Below are 24,766 nucleotides of genomic sequence, written 5' to 3'. Positions count from 1 at the left end.
AGTAAACCTTCAGTGGGGGAGTGACATCATCTTAAATTGCCCTAACAGGGTGGCCATGTGAGGTGAAGGTAAGAGCTCTGTCACACCCACCTACACCTGGGTCCAAGCTCAGGTTCCCACGCTCTTCAGGCTCTGTGACCTTGGGCAATTTGCTTGCTGAGGGCTCAGTTGCCACATCTGTAAAATGGGTCTCATAGACACTACCCCAGTATAATAGCAGAGGCCAGAACAAAGCAATGCCTGCCATGAGTGCTGCTCAGTGTTCCCTCACAAATGAGCACTCTCTGTCAAGGTGCTCACAGCCAGTATTGTGGTCGCAATTTAGGGGCACCACACCCAGGTAAGAGCAGCCTTTTAATTTCCCCCAGAAGAGCCATATCATAATTAAAAACTCATCACATAATTCAAGAGAATTGAAAATATTATGTCTACAAACTTGGATGCAAATGTTCATAACAACATCACAGTCATGTGACACTTGTGACAGGTCTGAGAAACGTGTCCTCAGGCAATATTGCCATGTGTAAATGTCACAGAGTATAATTATACAAATTTAGATGGCTCAGTTTATTACAGACATAGGCTGTGTGGCTCAGCACGTTGGGACCACCATTGTTTATGTGGTTCATTATTGACCAAAATGCCATTAAGCAACACACACTGTATTATACATAATAACAAAAAAGTGGAAATGACCCAAATGTCCATCAAGTGATCGGTGGGTAAAGAAAATGTGGTATATCCATATAATGGACTATTATTCAACCATACAAAGGAATGATGTAGCAATACATGCTACGACATGAATGAAAAAATAAGAAGCCAGGAGAAAAGGACAAACACAGTATGATTCCATTTATGTAAAATGTCCAGAAAAGGCAAACCTGTTATAGAGCAACCCCGATACAAAACGGGGTGCCTGACTGTGGGTCCTCACCCGCGCGCTTAAAAGGACTTATCAATGCTCTACTGCAGGCACACGTGAAAGGTTAATAAAAGGTTTATTTACAAGGGAAGGGGAATGAGGAAATGTACAGCTCTGGGAGAAAAGTGGGAGACAAAGTTTTAAATGAGTCCTACCCGATCCGCCGATCAGGAATCCCAAAATGGCGTTCTCAGAGTTGGCCGCCAGCCAGGAGCGGTGAAGCCAGGAGGCGAGCGATCGCGAGCCAGAGAGCGAGCAAGGCCCACGTGTTTGGTTTTTATATCCAACCTGGCTGCCCAACTCCACCCTCAGGTCCTAGCCACCCTCCCCTTGGTGGTGATGGGATTTGTCTTTCCCAATGTCCTGATGGCTTTAGTCTGGAGTGGGGGTGAAGTCCACAAAGCCTGTATGAGATTATCTCAGGACATCCTTTCCCCCTAATAAACCCACAGAGGAAAGTAGATTAGTGATTGCCTAGGGATAAGGGAACTTGGAGGATGAGGAGAAATAATGAATGGCTGTTAATGGGGATGGGGTTTCCTTTGGAGGTGATGAAAATGTTCTAAAATTGATATGGTGTTGGTTGCATGACTCTGAATATATTAAAAACCAACAAATTGTACACTTTATTATGATATGTGAATTATTTCTAAATAAAGCTTCTAAAAAATGTACCATGGATTCTTGTCACCAGAAAGCAGGGATTCTAATCCTAGCTCCACCACTTAATTTAGGCAAGTTACTTCTCTTTACCCCAGTTTCTCCCATCTGTGAAGCAGGAGCAGTTACTAGACCCATCTCTCTAGTTCTGCAAGAATTTAAATCAGACAGTGCACACACAGAACTCAGGACAGTGCACACACAGAACTCAGGACAGTTCTGACATCTAGTAAATGTTCCATCATTTTCAGCACCTTCTTTTTTAAATTCTTTTCATTTATTCATTTTTGTATAGAAGAACTGGGTATTGGCCAGATGTGGGGGGTGGGAGGATTCATCAGAGACAGAGTGGGGAGCAGAACAGGTAGATTTACTGAAATACACTGCTGAGGGGAGGGCAAGACAAGAGAAGTGTCCTGCGCCATAAGTGGGTTAGCTCCCTGGCTCAGGCCATGGCAGTGACAGTGCTGAGCCTTAACCCCTAGGACACCAGGGAGGCCCATTTTCAGCACTTTCAATATTAATAGTAGACTCATTCCACAGAAGGGGAGCCGGAAGTCAGAGAAGTGAAGTAAGGTGCTTAAAGTAAAATTAAAGGTAGCAGAGGACAGATGCTAACCCAGGTTACAAAGCCTATATCCTCTTCCTCCCGCTCCCCTGCAGAATGTCTCTGATTTATAGTTGCCTGCTAATTTTGTTTATTTATTATTTATTTTTCCTGATCCCTTATTTAGTTCCCCTATATTCCTCCTAGAAGTGAAACCATAGGATATTTTTTCCTTCTAAAAAAAAATCCCCCAACAAAAACAAAAAACAAAGTCTATATCCTTTCCAATGAAGAGCCTGGCCTCTTTCACTTTACACTGATCACGTCTTTCAAAACCTACCAGTGAGCAGCAATCCCACTGCGCACCTGTGACTATGCAGGTGCCTCTTTTCACCAACTCTCCTCTGCGGGGCAGCAGCCTTCCTGCCTGCCCATGACCTGTCAAGGCCACGTGCCTGCAACCATGCAGGCCTCTCTTAGCAAATCTGTCCCTTTTGGGGCAGCTCTTCCTGCCCGCTTGTGTCTATGCGAGTGTCTTTAACTGTTTAATCCCTTCCCTAATAAACCTGCCCTTTAAATATTAAGAAACAAACAAAACAAAACAAAACAAAAAAACCTGCCGGTGAATGGTCCCTGGCCTTCAAACCATAATAAAAAATGCTAAAGTTTTTCATGCCTGGGCACCAATGATGGATCCAATTACTCTGACAACTCAAAACATCTTAACAAGCATGATGGTCATTTCCATGAGCTGGTCTAGGTTCGGTCAACCCAGGTCAGTAACAATGAATAGTAGGAAGAAGGTGCAGAAAAAAATCAGGTTTTATTTACATCAGATTTAGATCAGATTATATTTTTGGCTCTTTCAATTGCTCGTCAGGTGTTAGTTTATATAAACCAGGAGTGTGAGATGCACGCTCTTGAACTAAAGTACCAGACACTGTGCTGAGTGCTTTATGGCTGTTGTCCATTAACCCTTCCAAAGACCTACTAGGATTCTTCTTTTTTCACAAATAAAGTTTGATGAGTCATGAAACTTCATTACATTTTAAAATTTCTGCTTTGTAACCAGGTCAAGAGAATGAGAAGAAAAGCCACAGATCATGTGAAAATATTTAAAAAGACACATCTAGGGCCTCCCCGGTGGCGCAGCGGTTGAGCGCTAGGTTGCAACCTCTGCGACGCCGGTTCGATCCCCGGCTGCCCCCTGGCCACCGGAGGAGGGTCCCACATGGCGCGCAGTCCTCTCCTGCCTCCCGCTGCTCCCCTCAGCAGTGTACTTCGGTCCTTCTGCCTGCTCTGCTCCCCGCTCTGGCTCTGGTGAATTCTCTCACCCTCCTGCGCTTCTGACTGTACCCAGTGCATGTATAAACAAAACAAACAAATAAATAAATAAATAAATAAAACATGCCTCTATTAAAAAAAAAAAAAAAGACACATCTAATAAAGGACTGTTACCCAAAATATACAAAGAATATTTAAAAATCAATAATAAGAAAAAACAACCCAATCAAAAAATGGGTCAAAGACCATAACAGATGTCTCATCAAAGATATACATATGGCAAGTAAGCATATGAAAAGATGCTGTATATCCTATGTCAGGGAAATGCAAATTAAAAGAACAATGAGATACACACCACAGCTATTGGAATGCCCCAAGTTCAGGACACTGACAACAGCAAAAGCAGGAGAAACCATGGAGCAAGAGGGATATTCGTTGCTGATAAAAATGCAGTGTATGGTCACTCTGGAAAAATGGGCAGGTTCTGACAGAACTAAATACTCTCACCACACTATCCAGCAACCATGCTCCTTGGTCTTTACCCAAAGGAGCGGAACACTTATGTGCACACAAAGCCCATACATGGATGTACAGGTTACATACTGTCTGACTCTATACAACATTCTAGAAAAGACAAAACTACTAAGACAATAAAAAGATCAGCATCTGGGCTATTAGAGGGAGCGACGAACAGGTGGCACATAGAGGATTTGGAGGAAAGAGGAAATTGCTGTGTAATACCAGAATGATGGATGCATGTTACTATACATCTATCTAAATCCACAGAACACACAACACCAAGAGTAAATGATAATGAAAAGTATGGACAGTGTGTGACTATGATGTAGGACCATTAACTGGAACAACCGTACCTGGTGGGATTGAGACTATGTGTGTGGTGGCAGGGGGTAGACAGGGAACCCCTATACCTTCCCCTCAATTGTGCTGTGAAGCTTCAATTACTTTAACAAAATTAATCCTTCACTAAACACACACACACAGCCTGTTATAAGAACTTGCACATGACTCCACAACTGGTAGTTGGCTAATCACAATCTGAATCCAGATCTGCATGAGTCCAATTATAATAAAATATGAAGCAAAAAAATAACCACCTGCAGATAATTACACTTAAGACCCCTATTTTTACACTTCTTGCACACTGGGCTGTAAAGTATAATTATAATTTAAATAGACCATTCTTATTTGTAATTACAAAGAAGCCATTAATAAGTCAAAAAACAAGGTGATAATTTGGCCACAGAGACACAGCCCTGGCTACATTATGATTTTAAACTGACCAAGCCCATATAACATTAAAACAAAGGTTCCCTTAAAAAAATAAACATATACACAAAACCACCATCCTGGGATAGGTACCAAGATAAAGAAAATTATAAACTATCTTGTCGGAAGGCAGGTTAGAAAACTAATTATTAGAGTGCTCAGCTAAATCCTGCAGCAGGGCTGGCCCTGTTGAAACACACAGGGGAACTGGTCCTGCCCAACCCCAAGGCACCATGGCGGCTCACAGAGAAGGGGACACGCTAAGCACAATGTACCAGGTTCACCCCCAGAAAGCCAGTAACTATAGCGTCCTAAGCCTAAAAGACATGTCTTTCCTACCAGAACCTGGGAATAAATGCAGGTACTTAAAAGAACCTCACCTTTAGATGGCATTGCTTGAACACCTTATCAGAAATGCAGAACCTCAACTCTTGACCTGCTAGTAAGAATATGCTTTCCCCCAAGAGCCCCTGGATGACTAACTATGTTGAAGTCAGAGGAGCATTGGTCTAGCAGCTCTTGCCATGCTGACAAGGTTGTACAGCTGCGCTGTCCAACCACATATATTACCTAATTTATTAACTATATCCCTAGCAGTCCTTCAAGCTGTTTCCAATTTTTTGCTACTATAACTAATACTATGGCAAACATTGCAGTGCATAGAGTCCCCCACCCTTCTTTTGTAGTACTTCCGGATTAAAGAGCCTAAACATTCCTAAGCTTCTTGACTGAAGTCCTAGCATTTTACAGAGAGGCACCAATTTGAGTCAAAGACCATGTTTTTCAAATGTCATTTTGAGAAGAAAAAGGAATTACTACTTATTTACAGAAATAGGATTTGGTGAGTAATCTTTTAAAATTTTTCCTGAAAAATATTTTTTTGAACTCCTCTGTAGGCATGTTGATAAAACTTAGCAAATGACACACTGAAAACACCAACCAGTTTTCAGTAAGAGTCACATTTTATACTAAAGCATTAATCAATGGATAAGATTAAAAAGCTGGAGCCTCCCAGGTGGCGCAAGGGGTTAAGCACTGCACTATGAGGCAATCTGCAGCCTCTGCAGTATGAGTTCCATCCCCGCACGGGCCAGGGAGCAAACCACATGGCGCAGCAAACCTCTCCTGACTCGCCCACCCGCTGCTCCCTTCAGCAGTGTATTTCAGTCGGTCTGCCTGTTCCGTTCCCCACTCTGTCTCTGGTGAATCCTCTCACCCCCCCCCCATATCTCTGGCTTGTACCCCAGCTGTTGTATGCATAAATAAATAAATCTTTAAAAAAAAATGTAAAAGCTTACAATGTATCACTTGGATTGCATATTTATTATTTTAAATACAGTAAATAATAATGTATGTTAGCAAAATGAAAGTGCACTGCATCTCAAGGAAATTAATGGAGAAAAACAAAGAACTGCCTGGTGGTAACAGCACACGCTCCATTAAGGGAAGGGAGCAGCAAAGACCAAGACAGGAAGAGGAAAGGTGAGGCTTCCTGCATCCACCTCCAACACCGATGAAACGGAAGGGCCCAAGCCAAGTTATAAAAATAATGAAAATGCAAAAATCAACAAGCCTTATTCTAGCAGCTTATTACAGTATAACACAGTTGAATGATTCCTCCCTGACCCCCACACCTCATCACCCAGATAATTTACAGTTATATTAACAGTGAGGTTGATAAAGTATTACTGATTTAAAAAATTAAGATTATCTAAGGAAAAAACAGAAAATTATTTGGTGTGGCCATCTTACATGCTTATGTGTCCTACAGAAAGCTAAATATTTTAGCAGTGGTGTAATGAGAAGTTACATCTTACTGTTGATGTATATATGCTCTGGTACACAGATGTCATTTGTTGTCACAGCACTACAGTGAAATACAAAAATAAAAACTTAAATTAAAAAAAAAACAAGCCTTATTAATGACTCTGACTTCATAACTAAACAGAGCCCAGGAAACTAAAGCAAGTCACATCAAAATAGATAGTTTTCTCCTAAATGTTTTTCTCAGGACAATATTTTAAAAAAAGAAATGCTGTCTGAAGCAATCATGTATGTAAACCGAGAAGAAGAGCTCATTCTTTAATCGAGTATCCTGTATGCCATTATTAATAAACTGAATTAAGTGGACAGTGCAAAAAGAGTGCTTAGGACACCTCTTTCCCTCCCTCCCTCCTTTGCACTGTTTATCCTTCATTAGTAACATCAGAAATTTGGGTCAACTTTTTTTTTTTTAAATTCTGAGTTAAACAATGTTGCACTCCTCTCAAAAAAAAATCCAGTTTTCAATAAGAGTAACAAATTACTGGCAGAAACTGTATGTGATCTTAAAGCATAAAAATGCATCCAACCGTCAGTTCCCTTTTGTGGAATTTGTGGTCATCAGGAAACCAGCAAAGACCACTGCCTAGTAACAGACACAGTCCACTAGGTGGCGCACCGATGCAGAAATAAAAAAGGAAAGCTGTTTCCCTTTTTAAAATTAAAATTTCAAAATGTAATTTAGTGGAAGTTAGAAAAGAACTTTCATAATCACAATAAAACCCTGTCATTATAACTTGTTTAATTATTTATATGTATTTTACATCATTGTTCATTTTTTTTTTTTTACAATGTTTGCTTTCTTTTCTCAGCCTGCCATTCTAACTTTTTAAGAAGCAAGGATGGGTGCTCAAAACACTCTTTTTGTGCTTCATTAGCAAAGAAAAAACCCACAAAAGCATTTGACGATCAATACTCCTGCAAAATTTCTGACCCTACTTCTGGGTGCTCTGGGGTAGGGACAGGAAATAAAGTCATCTGGACATTGGCAAACAGCACTTTCTTTCTTTTTTCAAGATTGATTTATTTATGCATACAAGAGCTGGGGTACAGGTCAGAGATGCGGGGGGCGGGGTGTGAGATGATTCACCAGAGACAGAGTGGGGAACAAAACAGGCAGATTGACCGAAGCACACTGCTGAGGGGAGCAGCGGGCGAGACAGAGGAGGTCTGCTGCGCCATGTTGGTTGCTCCCTGGCCGGCCTGGGATCGAACTCATTCTGCAGAGGCCATGGATTGCTACAGAGTGCAGTGCTTAACCCCTTGCACCAGCAGGGAGGCCTGGAAAACAGCACTTTCTAATTGTTGATGACTGGACCTAACTGGTATGGAACATAATTTCCAGGAGAAAACACCACAAGAGCTAAGGGAGACTCCATTCATTGGTTCATTCAATAAATATTTATGAAGCACCTCTTCATGCCAGGCTCTGCATGCGCACTGGAGATGATAAGAGTGAGCGTAAGAAACACGCTCACTGCCTTCAAGAAGCCAGTCACCAAAATATGATGCATTCTGTGAAGGGAGAGCACAGAAAGACCGGCAGAGGAGAAACTGGCCCCTTTTGGGAGACCAGGGAGGTTTTCCTTCTTAGTGACCCTGTGAAAACAGAATGCAAACCACTGAGGAGGACAGAGAAGAGCCCACCATAGGTAGGGCAAGGCACAGAAGGAGGCAGATGCAGGAGCCTGGAGCTCAGGACAGTTCTTGGTCTCATCTGTAAATATAATCAGTAAAAGTCTAGGCAAGTCAATAGCACAAGTGGACTGGTTATTTTTATATAGTTGAGGCCAAATTCCTCATTTTACTAAGAAACAGGAAGAAATGTAAGCCTGGGTTGAAGTCTTCAGCAGGTTATTGAATACAGGAGGCAGCAGGGAAAATGAGTGCTGGCATGGAATTCCCGGTGCAGGGGCCATCCAGGGGCAGGTTCCAAAGACACCTTTGTGGTCCGTTACTGAGCAGTGGATAAGTGGGTAAGAAGTCAGTGTCCAGGGGGCCTCCCTGGTGGCGCAAGGGTATATGTCTCAGACTGTGAAGCTGTCCACAGCCTCTGCAGCATGAAGTTGATCCCCAGCCAGGGAGAAACCCACATGGCGCAGCAGACCTCTCCTGTCTTGCCCGCTGCTCCCCTCAGCAGTATATTTCAGTGCATCTGCCTGTTCTGCTCCCCACTGTCTCTGGTGAATCCTTTCACCCCCACATCTCTGGTCTGTACCCTAGTTCTTGTATGCATAATAAATCTTAAAAAAAAAAAAAAAAAAGAAGTCAGTGTCCGGGCATACAACACACATTCATTTACTAGACATTCTGAGAAATGGATGCACACCCCAGTAAGCCCAAGCACCACAGAAACAGCTTATGAAGAACATCATCTAAAGGAGAACAACAACCAGCAAGCCTGTCTCTGGGAACAAAATTCAGGTAACATCATTTGCCAAGATGAGTCAGACTTTGGTTCCCCAGGAACACTCAATCAGACAATAACCCCCACTTGAAGCTTTCTCCGATTGTTCTAGTTCATCAGTTGTTCAAGTCCCTGGTTAGTCCCTGACCAGCTGCATGACATGTAAACTTTCCAAGTCCCCATCTCCACCGGGGACATGAGGATCAAGTGAGTTGAGATGGTAGATTTTATAAAGTACAACAAAATTGCGGGGTGCTCCCTATATTTGTAGAGCCCTGCTCTACAAAGGGTCCTGGTGCAGTTAATCTTCATCAGGACAAGATTTACAAATCAGATTGCATTCAGTCATTCAACATTTAGGGATGCAGAGGGACTCCCTGGTGGTGCAAGGGGCTGGGATGGAGCCTGTGAAGCTATCAGTGGCCTCTGCAGCACGAATTCGATCCCCTGCCAGGGAGGTGACCCACATGGCACAGGAGACCTCACCTGCCTCACCTGCTGCTCCCCTCAGCAGTGTATTTCAGTCGATCCGCCTGTTCTGTTCCCCACTGTCTCTGGTGAATCCTCTCAACCCTCCCCACCCCACACCTCTGGCCCGTACCCCAGTTCTTGCATAAATAAATAAATAAATAAATAAATAAATAAATAAATAAATAAATAAATAAATAAATCTTTTTAAAAAATTTAGAGATGGACTGTGTGTTCAGATTTTGGTTTTCAAAACTGCAGGAGTTAAGGCGGACTCCATTCATTGGTTCATTCAATAAATATTTATGAAGCACCTCTTTGTGCCAGGCTCTGCATGAGCACTGGAGATGAAAGAGCGAGCAGTCCCTACCGTCAAAGAATGTAGAAAGGCCTGGAACAGTAGAGAGAACAGTGGCAATTAATGCACATGAGCTGGGCTCTTAGTCACTGAGATGTCTATTAGCTCAAGGCCTTTCCAGATCTCCTGATCACTAATTCCTCTTCTGCGTTACATTTCTTCAAGATTTTGAAGACATGAGGCTGCTTGAAATTGAAATAGTCAATAAAGTAGAAATACAGCAGACATTATCCATCCCAAAGCCAAAATCCAGAGAAATAAGAACATCTAAATCCAGAGAAAAACGTGTCATCACAGAAGGGAATTTCAGGTTTATATGGCCTTTTGGCATCCTGAAAACAGATACACTTTGAAGTCTATTTTCTCCAATGTTTTCTTGTTATTTATGCTACTGCTTAACTGAGAGGAAATGTCCACTCATAACTTATCAGCTGCCCCTTCCTGTGAAGCCAGAAGCAAACCAGCCCTTCGGTGCTCAGGCGTGTCCCCCCGCCACCTTTATTTCCCACAGCGCAGAGGGACTTCAGATGAACATGTCCTCATGAAGCTACAATTTTCCGTAAGTCATCATCCTGACATGTCTATACCCAGAAAGCAGAGGAAGAGGCAAAAACTGAAATTTACCACTCTGGGAGCTGAAAACCAGGGGCTAGAGCATGTTTTCTTCCTTTTGTTTATTTAAGATTTATTTATTTATGCATACAAGAATTGGGGTACAGGCCAGAGGTGGGGGGGGATGAAAGGATTCACCAGAGACAGAGCAGGGAACAGAATAAGCAGACTGACTGAAATACATTGCTGAGGGGAGCAGCGGGTGCGACAGGAGAGGTCTGCTGTGCCATGTGGGTAGCTCCCTGGCCAGGGATCAAACTCGTGCTGCAGTGGCTGCAGATAGCTTCATAGGTTGTGTCTTAACCACTTGAGCCACCAGGGAGGCCCAGCCAGCACATATTTTTTTAAGGAGGCACAAAGTATATATTTTCAGCTCTGCAGTTAGGTGAGATATGATATAAATATTAGATAACCACTTAATATGTAATCACATAAAAGCTAGGGACAAAGCTTGTAGGCAGGGGAAATAATAAAACAAAATAAAACAGGCAATTAGCAGTAGTTTGCCAACCCTTACTCTAAATTTATGAAAATTTAGTAATAGATAACTCATGTTTACCTGCAAGGTGTTGACACCAGTATGGCCAGAGAGGCTGACACCTGTTGATTCTTGCTTTCCTTCACCTGTTGTCACTTTGTTTTGTTTTGTTTTTTTTTTAAAGATTTATTTATTCATTTATACAAGCACTGGGTACAGTCAGAAGCGCGGGAGGGTGAGAGAATTCACCAGAGCCAGAGCGGGGAGCAGAGCAGGCAGAAGGACCGAAGCACACTGCTGAGGGGAGCAGCAGGTGGCAGGAGAGGTCTGCGCGCCATGTGAGACCCTCCTCCGGTGGCCAGGGAGCAGCCGGGGATCAAACCGGTGCTGCAGAGGCTGCGGGCAGCCTCACAACCCAATGCTCAACCGCTGCGCCACCGAGGAGGCCCATGTTGTCACTTTGATCCTCAAGAAACCTTAGCACTGTCCTTAGCATCCGTCACCATTTAGGATGATTCTGTTTAGTTTTCTTATTCATTTCTTTTCTTTTTTTAACTAATAAGGATTAAGTTAATGGGTACAGAATCCAAAAGGAAGATCATTCAAAGTAAACTACACTTGGTTCTGGTGGCAACACCAACTTTCTGGTTATATTTTACCTAAACTAAAATATGAAAGGTTCACAGATCCCAATCCCATACGATGGGGAAAGCTGGCCTGAGATCAGAATCTTGTTCCAGATAATCCTCCAAGTAGATCATTAACTACATGTCAGTATTCTCAACATTTATTGGGCAAGACACTGTGCAGAGAAAGGTGCTGGACGTAGAGAAGGAAAAATCTTGGTTCCTGATGTCATGTTGGGAAGCTGCTGTGTCCCCGCCCAGACAACAAGGATGTAGCACCCACAAACTAAGGCAAGTGCTGGTTAGAAGAAATTTTTTAAAGAGAGGGTGGAAACAGTGTAAGTTTCCACTGCCCACTGTGAAACTGGACTTCAAAGGGATGAGAATTACAGGTCCACCATTTCTCACAGCTGAAGTGTCAGTCTTACTAGATGGTCTATGGATGTTGGTCTAACTCATCAATTCTGAGTCCTGGGGGAAGTACTCTATTAATAAATATTTTAGATTTGTTGTTCCAATTGGCGTTGGGGAGACTAGAAAAAGGGCAGAAAATACACACCTGTGCTGCTCACATTTCAGCCCTGGGGGATTGAGACTAAACTACTCCTTTCTCCTCCTTCCACCCTCCTTCATTTACTAATGCAAAGAACCAGCCCTGGGCCTCCCTGGCGGCGCAGGAAGTTGAGCACAGCTCTGTGAAGGCGCAGGAAGTTGAGCACAGCTCTGTGAAGCTGTCTGCAGCTTCTGCAGTGCGGGTTTGATCCTGGCCCGCCACGGAGCTACCCACCTGGCGCGGCAGACCTCTCCTGACTTGCCTGCTGCTCCCCTCGGTCAGTCTGCCTGTTCTGTTCCCCACTCTGTCTCTGGTGAATCCTCTCACCCCCTGCACCTCTGGCCTGTACCCCAGTTATTGTATATATAAATAAATAAATCTTAAAAAAATATTCAAAAAAAAAAAAAGAACCAGCCCTGCTGAACTCACACTCAATCTCCCATGTCAAAACTGACCCACTAAACACTCCCAACAACTAGGCCTCATTGAAAACACTGCTCTTCTAAAAGGATAAACATCTGCACTGATGTTTGTAACCAAGGCCATTTTTTACAGTTGTTTCCCATTATTTCTTTTGATTAAGCGCATCCCAATCAAAAGCTGATGATGCTCCTCATGAAGATAAGTGACTATCCGTGTAGCAGACCTCACACACGGTCACAGATCCAAGTAGGAACACATGAAAGACACACAGACAGACATGACAGCAATACAGTTACCTCCCTGCATAAATCATTACCCCAAAGATAAAGCCAAAAGAACACATCTGGGGACTATCTGGAGTGCTATGTTACTGCTGTTTTCTCAGGACAGTTCATTGCTGGGATATCATCCAATCAGGTCAACATTATACTTAATCATCCAAACACTCTGCAACAACTCACAACAACAATGCAGTTGTTCCTTGGGATTTACAACTAAGTCAAAGGAGCCTTTCCCCCACAGTGACTTGTATATTCTTGTCTGCTGCTGTAGTAAAGGGAAGAGTATCTGAAAGGCATGGCAAGTTGATGGATATTCTCTCTGGGGCAAAAATAAATAGCAAAAACACCACCAACTTATGCTTTCTGGACAAAGGAAATCACAAACACCATACTCAAAATTTAGCAATGCCTGAACTTATTTTTCACTGTTCCAGTTCCCCACATTTTATCTTTAAAAAGTGGAAGACTAACCAATTCCTGATAATAATGAGATTTCAGGAACTGAAAACAGTGCAATGCAATTGCCTTTCTTAATTCCCTAACTTGGCCTTTTTTTTTTTTTTTTAACTATAGCATACTGTCAAATAAAACTGAAGACTGTGCTTTACAAAAATACACAAAGCAACACCACATGGACCTTCCTCAAGCTGTAATACTACTGCTTGAAATATTTACAGATATCAGATCAAAAAAACATATACTTAAAACCTATCATTTTTATCGAAAGAGTAAATTAGGTCAATGCCTTTAAGAACTCCCCTTCAGCTCTATTTTCCACTCTCCAAACAGTGAAACCCTTTGTCCATTGTATTAGCCTCTGTAAACTGTTTGGACATCCATTGTAGCCCTGGCTGACTGGATAAGTCTGGAGAAAAGGAGATAAAACAGGGAATTCTGTCAATGTATTTCTACTACATTGTATTTCTAGTAAGCAAGCTTTGCAAATAGCCAGTTCTATCTGCTAAAAACTAAAATGAAGTTACTGGGCAGGCTTGTCTTGGCAAGGAGAATATTTGCTTTCTGTTTTGCTTCGAATTTCTCTGCAAAAGAGCCTTTAGAAGTAGCATTATAGACATAAGTCTAAAATAATATTAGTTAAGTTATTGATCATTTGCCCACTTTATTTCTAAAAATCCACCTCCAAGAAATAATAGGGCCCTAGAAATTAAAACTGATCAGGGTCATTGGAAAAATTATTTAAATGAGAGAGCAGATTCACAGACATCCCAAAATAAAAAATTAACTCAGTCCTTTCACATTTGACGTCCATGATGGGAGGATTTTGCCAAAATTGATTCAAGATGCTTAAAGGCCTCAAGAGTCATACAGTCTAGCTCACAATTCATAAAATAAGCTAGAACTAGGACATACACAATAGTCGAAAGTTGTGGTAGACTGGTGCATGCTGTCAGCATGAGATTTGAGAAGCAAAACACGTTAAAAATTCCAATCTCTTTCCATTTTAATTGTCAAAAGATAAAGGAATAGTCCACCCATAAAACAGATCCATGTAGCAACTTTATTAAAGGTGCTACATTAAATTTTACTTTACTAAAAACTAGCAAATTAAAGAATGACTTCAAAAAGAAAATACTCATTAAGTTTCTTGAAGTCATACATTAAGTTTCCTAAACTCATAAGTCAAAGCAACAATTCTTAGAGTTAAGGCAACTTTCAGATTCTGCATTCATTTGTAGGTCTGCAAGTTATAATTTCTCAAGCTTACTCACATAGAAAAGTACTCATATAGAAAAGAGTAGTCAGTAAAGAAACTGAGGCCCTTTAAAGCAGCAATGCCTCCTCTGACTGGTCAGTGCTACAGTGACATCAGACTCCAGCAGGTGATTATCAAGTCAGAAGACTGGCTCTGAACACGTGTTAGGGGCGGAAGCCTCTGGCTGCAGTGGCATTGTGTCTTGTCAGTCACGATGATGCAAAGAATTTATAACCACTTGCCATTAGGTTGCAAGCCCAGGAGGCATCTATGCCAACTTTGTTTTCTGGCACTCAGTTCCCTGCCTCCCTTGCCAAGAGGGAGTCGATCAGTGCTGGTGTTTAAGGTCCAGAAGGATGAAAGCAGATGCTATTTGTTTTCCTTTGCACTATAGCAGAAGTCCCAGATGAACAATGCACTTCCCTGATCTGAGCTTTGTAGGGATCCCCAAGTCCCCATCATTTTAGTTGTATTAGGGCTGCAGAGTCTGAGAAAATGAAAGGAACTTTTGAAGGTTCTAGCTTTGATCAGTGGTAGCAGATTTCTAACTTTCTGTGGGCAAATCTGAAAGCTAGTCATGGGCCCTTCCTTGGTTGTCATGCCTCCAAGACAGGCGTTGAATTAGGCACTTAATTGTCTCCATGAAGTCACCTCCTTGGAAATACACAAGAGAAATGGGTGCATAAGTGCATAAAACAAAGTGTAGGTGATTTTCAGAGCAGCTTTTATTATAGCAGTAAAACAAAACAAAACACATACACACACAAAGCCCCAAACCAACAACAAACCAAATATTAACAGAGGAAATGGATAAACAAACTGTGGTATTCCATATAAATTCCATTTAAAAGGAACACTACTCAACTACAAAAAAGAATTACTGAATCATATAAAGGGTGATTCACAGACGGTTATGCTGTGCTCCCTTGCGGATGGGGTGGTAACAACCAGAAAAGTGGCAAGGGAAAACCTAGAGTGATGGAAAGTTCTGTTTTTGATCTAGGTGGTAATCTCAGAGGTGGATACATTCACCTAAAAGTTCATCCAGCTCTGGAACTAGGTCAAGGCACTGGCTGCTCAACATTGTGAATATACTAAATGCCACTGAATTGTATTCCTTAAAATGGTTAAAATGATGGACCTTACATTCTGTGTTTCACCATAATTAAAAAAAAAAATCTCAAACTCCTCACTGGAGGCTTGTGTAGTTTACTCTGTGTAAATTACATTTCAACAAAACACCGTAACAACAGAAATACAGAAAAAGCTGCATTTTGAATAAGCAGGCTTGGAAGGGCAGGCTTCGGATACTACTATAGTACAGGAAAATTTTTCTCAGTTTCAGGCTAATTTTTTGAACCTCATTTCTTTGGTAACTGAGTCTATCTTTCATGACTCTTGAGTAAAGACATTCGCAAACTGTGCGCTTAAGCAGTGTCAGTAAACTAAATATCCTCCCAGACCTTTAATTAAAGTTCACATTGAAGTTCTACCAGAAAGAAGGCCACCGAAAATCAAAACGAACTCAGAGCCTCTTCACTTCAATGTGTCACCACTTGCCTGTTTTCAGGCTCTAACAATAACACCAGAAGGAAGAGAACAAATGTTTCCCATTCCATTTCTGGAAAATTTCAATGGGTGTCTCAGAGGCCACAAATCTCTCTCTCCTCTTAAAACTCATCCGGACACTGAGCAGATCAGCGCGAGGTAGGCAAAGTGCTCTGCCTGAAGTTAGGCTACAAAACCCTGAAATGCCTGAAGAAATGCTGAAACTTGGTGACAGTGAGGATTTTGCATTAGTCAGTGGATAATGAAGTTTCACGACAGGAACCTGTAGGTTCATCTGAAGTGCATTTGTGAAGAACAAATCAGAAAGGGTTCCCCGTGGCAGGCCTTCCTGCTACAGCAAGGTGGCCCCTGGGAGAGAAGGCCACAGGAAGAGGAGAGCTGCAGGCTCCCAGTTCGCAAGTTTTACTGGGAAGGGCAGAGGGGTAGAGGAAGGAGAAAAAACAATTCTCATGAAGCTCTGGAAGAGGATGGTGGTTGCTGGCATGGGCTACAGAGTAAGAAGACAATCCAGCATGCAGTGTGCTGGTACATTATTTAAGCTGCAACTGAATAATAGATCTTTCCATCACTTGCTGAGTTAAACGACTAAAAGTCACTCTTGGGTTCTCTAACTTATTGTTTAGAAAAATGACCTTGGCTCTCATTTTTTAAAGAAGCAGGAAGGAAAGAAGGGAGGCAGGGAGAGAGGAAGGATGGAAGGAAGGAAGAGCTGGAGGGAGGGAAGGAGGAAGAACACAGAAGCTGTCTGTCTAAGGAGCACAGACATACTCAAAGATGTTTAGAACCAAGAGAAATTACTCTTCTACTTTATAACCAAACATTCAAAACCCTCTAAAGTACCAAAAGAATTCCAGAGATCATAAAATATTACTCATTTCTCTGTAAAGAAACTGAGGGCTAGAATGACATGGCTTAGCTAAAGCACCTAGTTCATTACTGGTACAGCTTCTGAGCCACTACAGGAACGGTGGGGGTGTCATTGTACAGGTGTTTCCCTTCCTCACTATCATACACTCACTATGGAAATGTCACTCACTTCTCACTTCTCAGTAAGTCTTTAGTTCTCATGGGATTAAGCAACCAGACTCCCCAGGTTGAGTCAGTTCCATGTGGTAAATGCACTGGGGATGTGTCTGGTGCCCTGTCAGCTTTGGGGCTGTGTGATGACTCAGGCAGGGGAGAGGCTCCAGCTGACTGGAAGTGACTGGCAAGTAGCAGCCGCGATAAGGCCTTAATACTGGCCTGTGCACACTAACCAGCCACAGGCAACAGGCAGCTGATTCAGTCTGGGTGAAACAGGGTGAGGGTGGGGCCAGGTTTCTAAAAATGAGCTCACCAGGAAGTTTCTTCTTAACAATTCATTCTTTTTAAAAGCTGAAATGGTTAGTTTTGCTAATTCCCTTTGCTATTCTGCTTTGCCAGATATATTTGAGATAGCCGTAGTCAGCCATAGCGGAGAACTTCCAACACTTCCTTTAAGACTCTGATAAAAAATTACTCTCAGCAATTGAAACAACTACATTAAGAACATTATTTCCGCCTGGGAAGAACAAAGGTCCTAGAAGCTGCAGGTCCTAAAAGATTCTTACTAGAAAGCATTATTTTCTGTTCACCTCCAGCTCACATGACAAAATCTAGAGTGTTTTCAGTATTCTCTCATCCCTACAAAGTTTTTCTTTAATACAAAGGCAATGATATAACTGGATTTTAATCATTATCTATTAATTATGGCTTAGTATCGCCTACCAGCAAAAATAAGTATCCCAATAAATCCCCCCCACAATATATTATATAAACATATATTCCTTCAAACATATCTGACTTGTCACTAATCTTATTGTCACTAACTATAAATATGTTAAGTATATATTTAGGATATTTATCAGATGAGGCATAGTATATTTAAACTTTCAAAAGATGCCATTTTCCCCCATGGACACCATGTATATATTTTTATGGATGATTAAAATCTACAATAGACATAATAACACCATATTAATAAATTCAGAAGACCATGTTTACATATGCATACAGGCAAAATTTAGTAAACATTCAAAGGAATGTCACAATCTTTGTCATTAATGATATAATTTGATTTTCTCTGATAAGCTGATTTCTTAAAACACAAACATTTATTCTTAAAGGATTTATCAAGGCAAGCTTTCACTTCACCATAACCATTCCTGCCACACCCCATTCTCCCCACCCCACCTAGTGTTGAGGGAAGAGAAACCAAAATAGAACCTATAATCCAAGAATACCCTAATCAGACTAAACATTAGTCTGAAAGCTATAGTAAACATTACGAAAATGAAGTTAGGTACAATTTATAACATGCAACTTTGTGTGACTAAGGAGAGCCGCATTATGTTTTTAAGGTGCAAAACCTGATTTAACTGTAACTATATGGCACAGGCTGTAAACAAATATCATACTGATTTAAAATGACTAAAGTACAAGTTACTAATTGAAGGCTTAGGATTTCTCATAAATGCAGTGTGAGAAAACACAAAATTGGTGATTTTGATGACCAAAACAAAGTGTTAGATGGTTGTATTTACATACTTGACAGTGAACTTCAATAGTTCATCTTTCTAGGTCAAGGCAAAGTTGCTTTGGAAGTCTCTTTTTTTCCCAAGACTCCCAATGACAATCCTTGTTGTAGCATATTTTAGAGACCAATAAAAGATACCCCCCCCCAAAAAAAAAAATCTCCAGGGCCTCCCTGGTGGTGCAAGGGGTTAAGCACCACTCTATGAAGCAATCCACAGCCTCTGCAGCACCAGTTGGATATCCAGCTGACCAGGGAGAAACCCACATGGCACAGCAGACCTCTCTTGCCTTGTCTGCTGCTCCCTTCAGCAGTGTATTTCAGTCAGTCTGCCTGTTCCATTCCCTACTGTGTGTCTGGTGACTCCGCTTACCACCCCACATCTCTGGCCTGTACCCCAGCTGTTGTATGCATAAATAAATGTTTTTTTTAAAAAAAATTCTCCAATTGGCACCCATCTGAAGGATTTTTTTTTTAAGTTAAACACATTTACTTGTGAGCACTGATAGGTGTGACCAGGATGCATTCCCAAACACAGTAGCCTCCAGATAGTTCTGAAATATCTCCCCTTTTCATTTGAGTCTCTCACAAGCATCACACCAACAGAACTTAAAAGTTTCAGAATGGGGGCCTCCCTGATGGCACAGGGGGTTAAGTCTCAGCACTATCAAGCTATCAGCAAGTCATTGCAGCATAGATCCCAGGCCAGGGAGCTAACCCACATGGCACAGCAGACTTCTCCAGTCTCCCCAGCAACTCCCCTCAGTAGGGTATTTCAGTGGATCCATCTGTTCTGCTCCCTCCTGTTCTGCTCCCCACTCTGTCTCTGGTGAATCCTCTCACCATCCCCCCCACACCTCTGGCCTACCTCTAGCTCTTGTATGCACAAATAAAATAAATCTTAAAAAAAAAGGTTGCAGAATGGCTTATGGGAAGGAGAGAAAGGAATAAAAATTAGGCAAGATATTAACTAGCTTCATCAATACAGTATCTGCAATAATAGCTGAGAGTTGGGTGGACAAGAGCAAGAAACACGTGCTCCAACAGCAAATCCATCAAATTCAACTTTCCTGGCTTTTCTGAAAGGCCATTCTGTGTCTGACTGTCCTGAAGTTGTGGTCAAGGTATGCCATGCTCTCCATAATCAACACTACACTGATATTTTAAGAAGTATTCCCCATGTCTGAGATTTCGAGGGCTATCTTCACAATGTTTACCTTCTTAATACCACCCAGCCTGATACCTTACACATTTTCTTAAATTGAATTATTTTAATTCTCATTTTGCCTCATTTTAAGCAATCTGACCATGAAATAAAAGTGAAGACCCTTTATTCCTAACATAAAACAATCATGCACAGAAACTGAACTACAGGCTATGCCCCTCCCTGTGCCTGTTGTTGTGTAGAGCATACTTTGGGGGGAACAGTAGAAAGACAGGGAAAACAGTAATTTACTAGGTATTTTTTCAATAGGACGGCCTGCAGTTTTCTGGGCTCACAAGGAAAGAGGGAGATGAAGTTTTGAGTGCAGTGATGGATGCATGAAGGAGGTACTAGCCCCCTTTAAAACCAGGAGGCAGACCGGCCACAGGAAGGCCCATAGGCCTGGGGGCTCCAGCAGTCAGACACTAAGTTCTAAGTGTGTTTCCTAACCAAGTTGAGAACAGCACTTTGCAACTCAGAACTCTGGCTCTGGGGCAGTAAGGTAGGTCGTGCATAAGCTTTATGGTTTCTGGGATGTTGTCTCACAGGTAACCTTCAAACCAGAAACTAGCTATTGCCAATCTTGGATGTTAAAAGTAAGTGCCTGAAAACTTTTTCCCACTGTTGTTACACAGTTTTTCAAAAAAATTTCAATGGTAATACCACTTCAGACTCATAAATCTGTTAGCTACCTGGGCTTCTACTAAGACGGGTCGGGTCATCAAATCAATTCTTGTGGGGGTAAAGTAGGGGGGGACATTTGGGGAAGTTCTTTTTTTAGCTTTAAAAGAGTTCGTGTAAACACTGAAATTTTTAACCACTAAATAGGTATTAAATATGACCTCTGGGTCTATTTCTGACCCTGACCCTGGATTTAGAATCAAGAAACTTAACTCAGTAAAACACCTGAGATGATGATTTTGTCTCCCCCCATCCACCCACACACCACATCTGCATCAATTACACCCTCACACCCTATCACACCCCAAATCACGTCTGATATGGAAAGTACCTCCTAATACCAAGACTGGCTGATCTAAGGCTATTTTGGCTCCAGCAATTGTTGGTTCCCCATTACTGCTCATAGTCTAATCAGCAAGATTATTTTATTTTTTTATTATTATTTTATAGGGAGTCAGCGCTCAACCTAGTAAATCAATGTGTAGCCACTACTCCTTAATGGGATTTGTTTTAGGGATTAGGCCAGGAATTCCCTGATGGCTCATATTCTTGGTGGAAGTATTTTGAAAGCTTCAGCAATGATAACTAACCCTTCCCAACCCTCTACCCCACCCCCTCTACTCCCACACCTCCCGCCACTCCCCAAACAAATCTTCTGTTTAAACGTCAGATCTTTTAAAACTACAGAACATACTAGTACACTTCACAGGACTAAAGTCCCACCCAGTTTCAAGAACTTATCTGTCTTCTAAAAAGAAAACCTTTTTAAGGAGAGAAACTCAAGTTACTGTGGGGATATGATCATCTCCCCTGCAATCCCACACTTATCTTGCAGAGATAAATGGCTGGCTGTCACCTTTTGTGAGCGCACAAAGAACTAGATCAAAAGTTAAACAGATGTAGGCAAATGTCCTTGCAAATGGAATTCCCAGAGGGGTGGTGTAAAAATGTACTGGCCTCTCGCCTCTGAGAGCCTCAAAAACAATAATAAAAATAATAATATTACATGTGTAGGGGGTGGGGTGAAGTGTTTACTGGGAAAGTGGTTCACTTCTTTGTAGGGAAAGTGAATTCCTTTTTAAAAAATTTATTTTTTTATGCATACAAGAACTGGGGTGTAAGCCAAAGGTGCGGGGTGGGGGGTGTGTCTGTTAGAGGATTCACCAGAGAGAGTGGGGAGCAGAACAGGCAGATCTACTGAAATACGCTGCTGAGGTCAGCAGTAGGTGAAACAGAAGTGGTCTGCTGTGCCATGTGTGTTAGCTCCCTGGCTGGGGATCAAGGGTGTGCAGAGGGTGTGGCTAGCTTCAAAATGCTGTGCTTAACCCCTGTGCCACCAGGGAGGCTCAGGAAGTGAATTCTTTAATACATTAAGGGATTCCTATGACTTTCAATATTCTCTTACTAGCATTTACAAGTGTGTGAGCATTTCTTTCTTCTTGCCTCAGCTCCTGCCTTGACACCGACACCTGGTACCTCCTACCTAAACTTCCAGATCACACCTCCCTGATCAAACCAGGACCCAGAGTTTTGTTTTCAGCATATTTTTGGTTCATATTACAGTAAGTCCTCATTTAAAGCTGATAGGTTCTTGGAAATTGAGAATTTAAGCAAAACCAGGTATAATGGAAACCAGGTCCTAGAAAAAACATTCTTTTGCTCAAAGTTGCCTAGGATTCTTTTTTGCTCATCAACTTTATTAACAAATTGAGGACCTGCTGTACAAATCAAGTTGAGGACTTACTTAGCATCCACTACCTACCAAGGTACCCTCCATCATTTCGTTCAGTCCTCACTTAGTCCTATGTGTGTGCACACTACCTACTTTTAAGGTAGTTCATTGCCTGGGCTATCTCTTCAGATACTGCCCTTTCTCCCCAGCAAGAATCCCTGAAGGGCAAGTATACAGGACAATCTCACCCTTGGTGGCATTTCCCCACTGCACACTCCCTCCCTCAACCCCAGGGATCCCCATAGAGGGTTGCAGAATCTAAAACTCAGTCTAAAATTTTCATGTTTAACCGATTCTTGAAAGCAGACAGTGAGTCTTGATCACTTCAATATCCCCTGAGGGGTCTGCAATGTTAGGTGTTCATTAAGGTTATAGCTCCATAGCCCTAAAAAGTTGCAGCAACATTTCAGGGTGAAAATTCCTCATGATCAATGTCTGGCAGCAGTTCTGAAAAACTTAAATATCTCAGAAGCCACTGTTGCCTTAGCGAAGCATGCCTGCCTTTCATCTCCCAAGAGAGGGGAAGCTACAGCATCCTGTCCATGTTTCTAACTGGAACTCAAGGGATTCTTAATTATACGCAAGATTTCTCAACAAGACTGGGGCTCACACTTAAACATTTGTATTCCCCACAATAACATGAGGTTTTCGTGAAATGTATCAAATAATTAAATTCATTCTCTTAGGCAGGATATTAAATGCCACTAAGTTACAAATGCAATTTACTTCCACCAACACCTCACTGAAAACATCTCCTTCTTAGGTGTGTTGGATAAACCTTGTAAGCTGTCTTTCAGAATGTTCCTGACAAAAACGGACGGGTTCTCCCCCAGTGTCAGCACCCCCAGCACAGGCATCCTAAAGATCTGAACAAAAGGGCCTCTTTCCAGCTCTGCCAGGATTCCCCAAGCGGAGGGAGAGAGTGTGCAACGACAGGGCAGTTTCTCTGATAGGATGAGTCTCCACCGGGAACTTCAGGGAAACCACAGCCATTACTCAGCCCCTACAGCTGCCAGGGAAGCAGCTCTGCCTAAGAACCAAAGCTAAAATAGAGGTGGGAGGCTATATTCCATTACTAAGCCCTGGAGTATTCACTCCCCAAATCCGTCCACACTTCAAGAATGTTAAAACCCTGTAGTCAAAACCCAGATTATTTATAACTTAAACTCCTGTGTCAAAGGGGAAACTTGACAAATGAAGCCACAAAAGAAAGGGAACCAGTGACAGGTAAGATAATATCAGAGTAGAAAGCACTCATCACTCCCCGGCTGTGGCTTCTTCCAAAATCCCATCTATTCCCTATTGAAAATAACTTTTACTTATACTGCAGAACCAACTGATCAAAAGGGAAAAATGAAGATTCTGCAATCCAAAGAGATGTCAGTTTGCCTCCCGCACACAAACCTGTAACTTTGCATCAAGTAGAAACGTGGTTTGAAACAGAAGGAAAACACGAAAGCATACAATAGGCACAACGAGTTACTCCAAAGTAGCAGAGCTCCAAGGCTGGGTTGAAGAGTTTCCCTTACTTCGCGACTCAACCTCAAGCTCCAGTGGCTTTTGGAGAGCAGGGCAAAGGATCCGGGAAGCCAGGAGGCCAGTAACCACTACTCCCGCCCGGTGAGACAGACCCTCGGCCCTGAGTCCTACGTCCGTGGGGCAGAATCCACCGATGGCGCATCAGGGGAGCCCCCCGCGCGCTTCCACGCTCAGTCCCCGCGCCCCTCTCCCAACCCAGCACAGGCCAGAAGCCACTTACGCGGGGCCACGCTGACAGCTCCCGCCGCGGGAGAAACCCGCGATCTCTCCGCACCGGCATGTCGGGCCCCAGTCCCCCGCGGGCGCGCCGGTCCGAACCCCGCTGCTGCTCCTGCTCCGCGCCAGCCGGCAGCCCAGGGACCTGCAGCGGCGGCCGCTCGGGTGCCGGTCCGCGGCGACCCACCCCTTTGTCCCTCCTCCCGCGGAGGCGGCGTCGACCCGCCCCCCCGTCGGAGCGCAGCGCCTCTGAGCCGGCGGCCGGGCCCGGGAAACTCTCAAATGGGCCGCTACCACCCCCGCGCGCGCAGGGGGAGGGATCGCCGGAGCCCGGCCCCCAGGCCCCAGCCGCCCGCCGCGTCGGGCGCGAATCCCCGCTTGGAGCGGCAGGGGCCGGTGGCAGCAGAGGGACTGGGAAGGCCGGAGTCCCTCGCCCCCGCTCTCGCAAACTCCCCCTCGCCGGCCCGCGCGATGGTTCGCGCCGCGGCGCGCACTGGGGCGAGCAGGTCCAGCTCCCAGCGCGCGCCTAGGGAAGCGCCCCAAGTTGTGGGTGCGGGACAAGCTGGGGGACTGGCCTGCTCTCGCCATTCGGGATGAGGTCGCAGCCGGGAGACAGTCTTTGGAGAGGTTCGCGGAGGCTCCCCCTGGCAGCACTTCCATCTCTTGCGAAGGGACGAACCAAGAACCCCGAAGTTTCTGTCCTGCCTGCAGGCCCGCCCTGCCAGTCTGTACTCACCCGGCCTTGTACCCCATATTTCTCGGCTCAGGAACGGACTGCCTGAGTTCCGAGCGTGTAAAATATTTGTGTTCAATAATAAAACAAGACTTTT

At 43.2% G+C, this 24,766-nt stretch overlaps 1 protein-coding gene across 4 annotated transcripts in view; it reads right to left on the bottom strand.

The window, feature by feature from the left end:
• The window catches only part of TJP2 (tight junction protein 2), a gene marked incomplete at both ends in the record, with an annotated part of 72,934 nt that extends 48,934 nt beyond the window's left edge, over nt 1-24,000 (bottom strand). For all 4 annotated transcript variants that reach the window (XM_084238470.1, XM_084238472.1, XM_084238475.1 and 1 more), the window contains one exon: nt 23,941-24,000. In XM_084238470.1, the coding sequence (XP_084094596.1) occupies nt 23,941-24,000 (60 nt within the window). The remainder of the gene's footprint in view (nt 1-23,940) is intronic.
• Between the last annotated feature and the right edge of the window lie 766 nt (nt 24,001-24,766).

This window comes from Talpa europaea, assembly GCF_964194135.1.
Source record: "Talpa europaea genome assembly, chromosome: 7".
Classification (NCBI taxonomy): Eukaryota; Metazoa; Chordata; class Mammalia; order Eulipotyphla; family Talpidae; genus Talpa; species Talpa europaea.
This window is presented reverse-complemented; position numbering and strand designations above follow the sequence as displayed.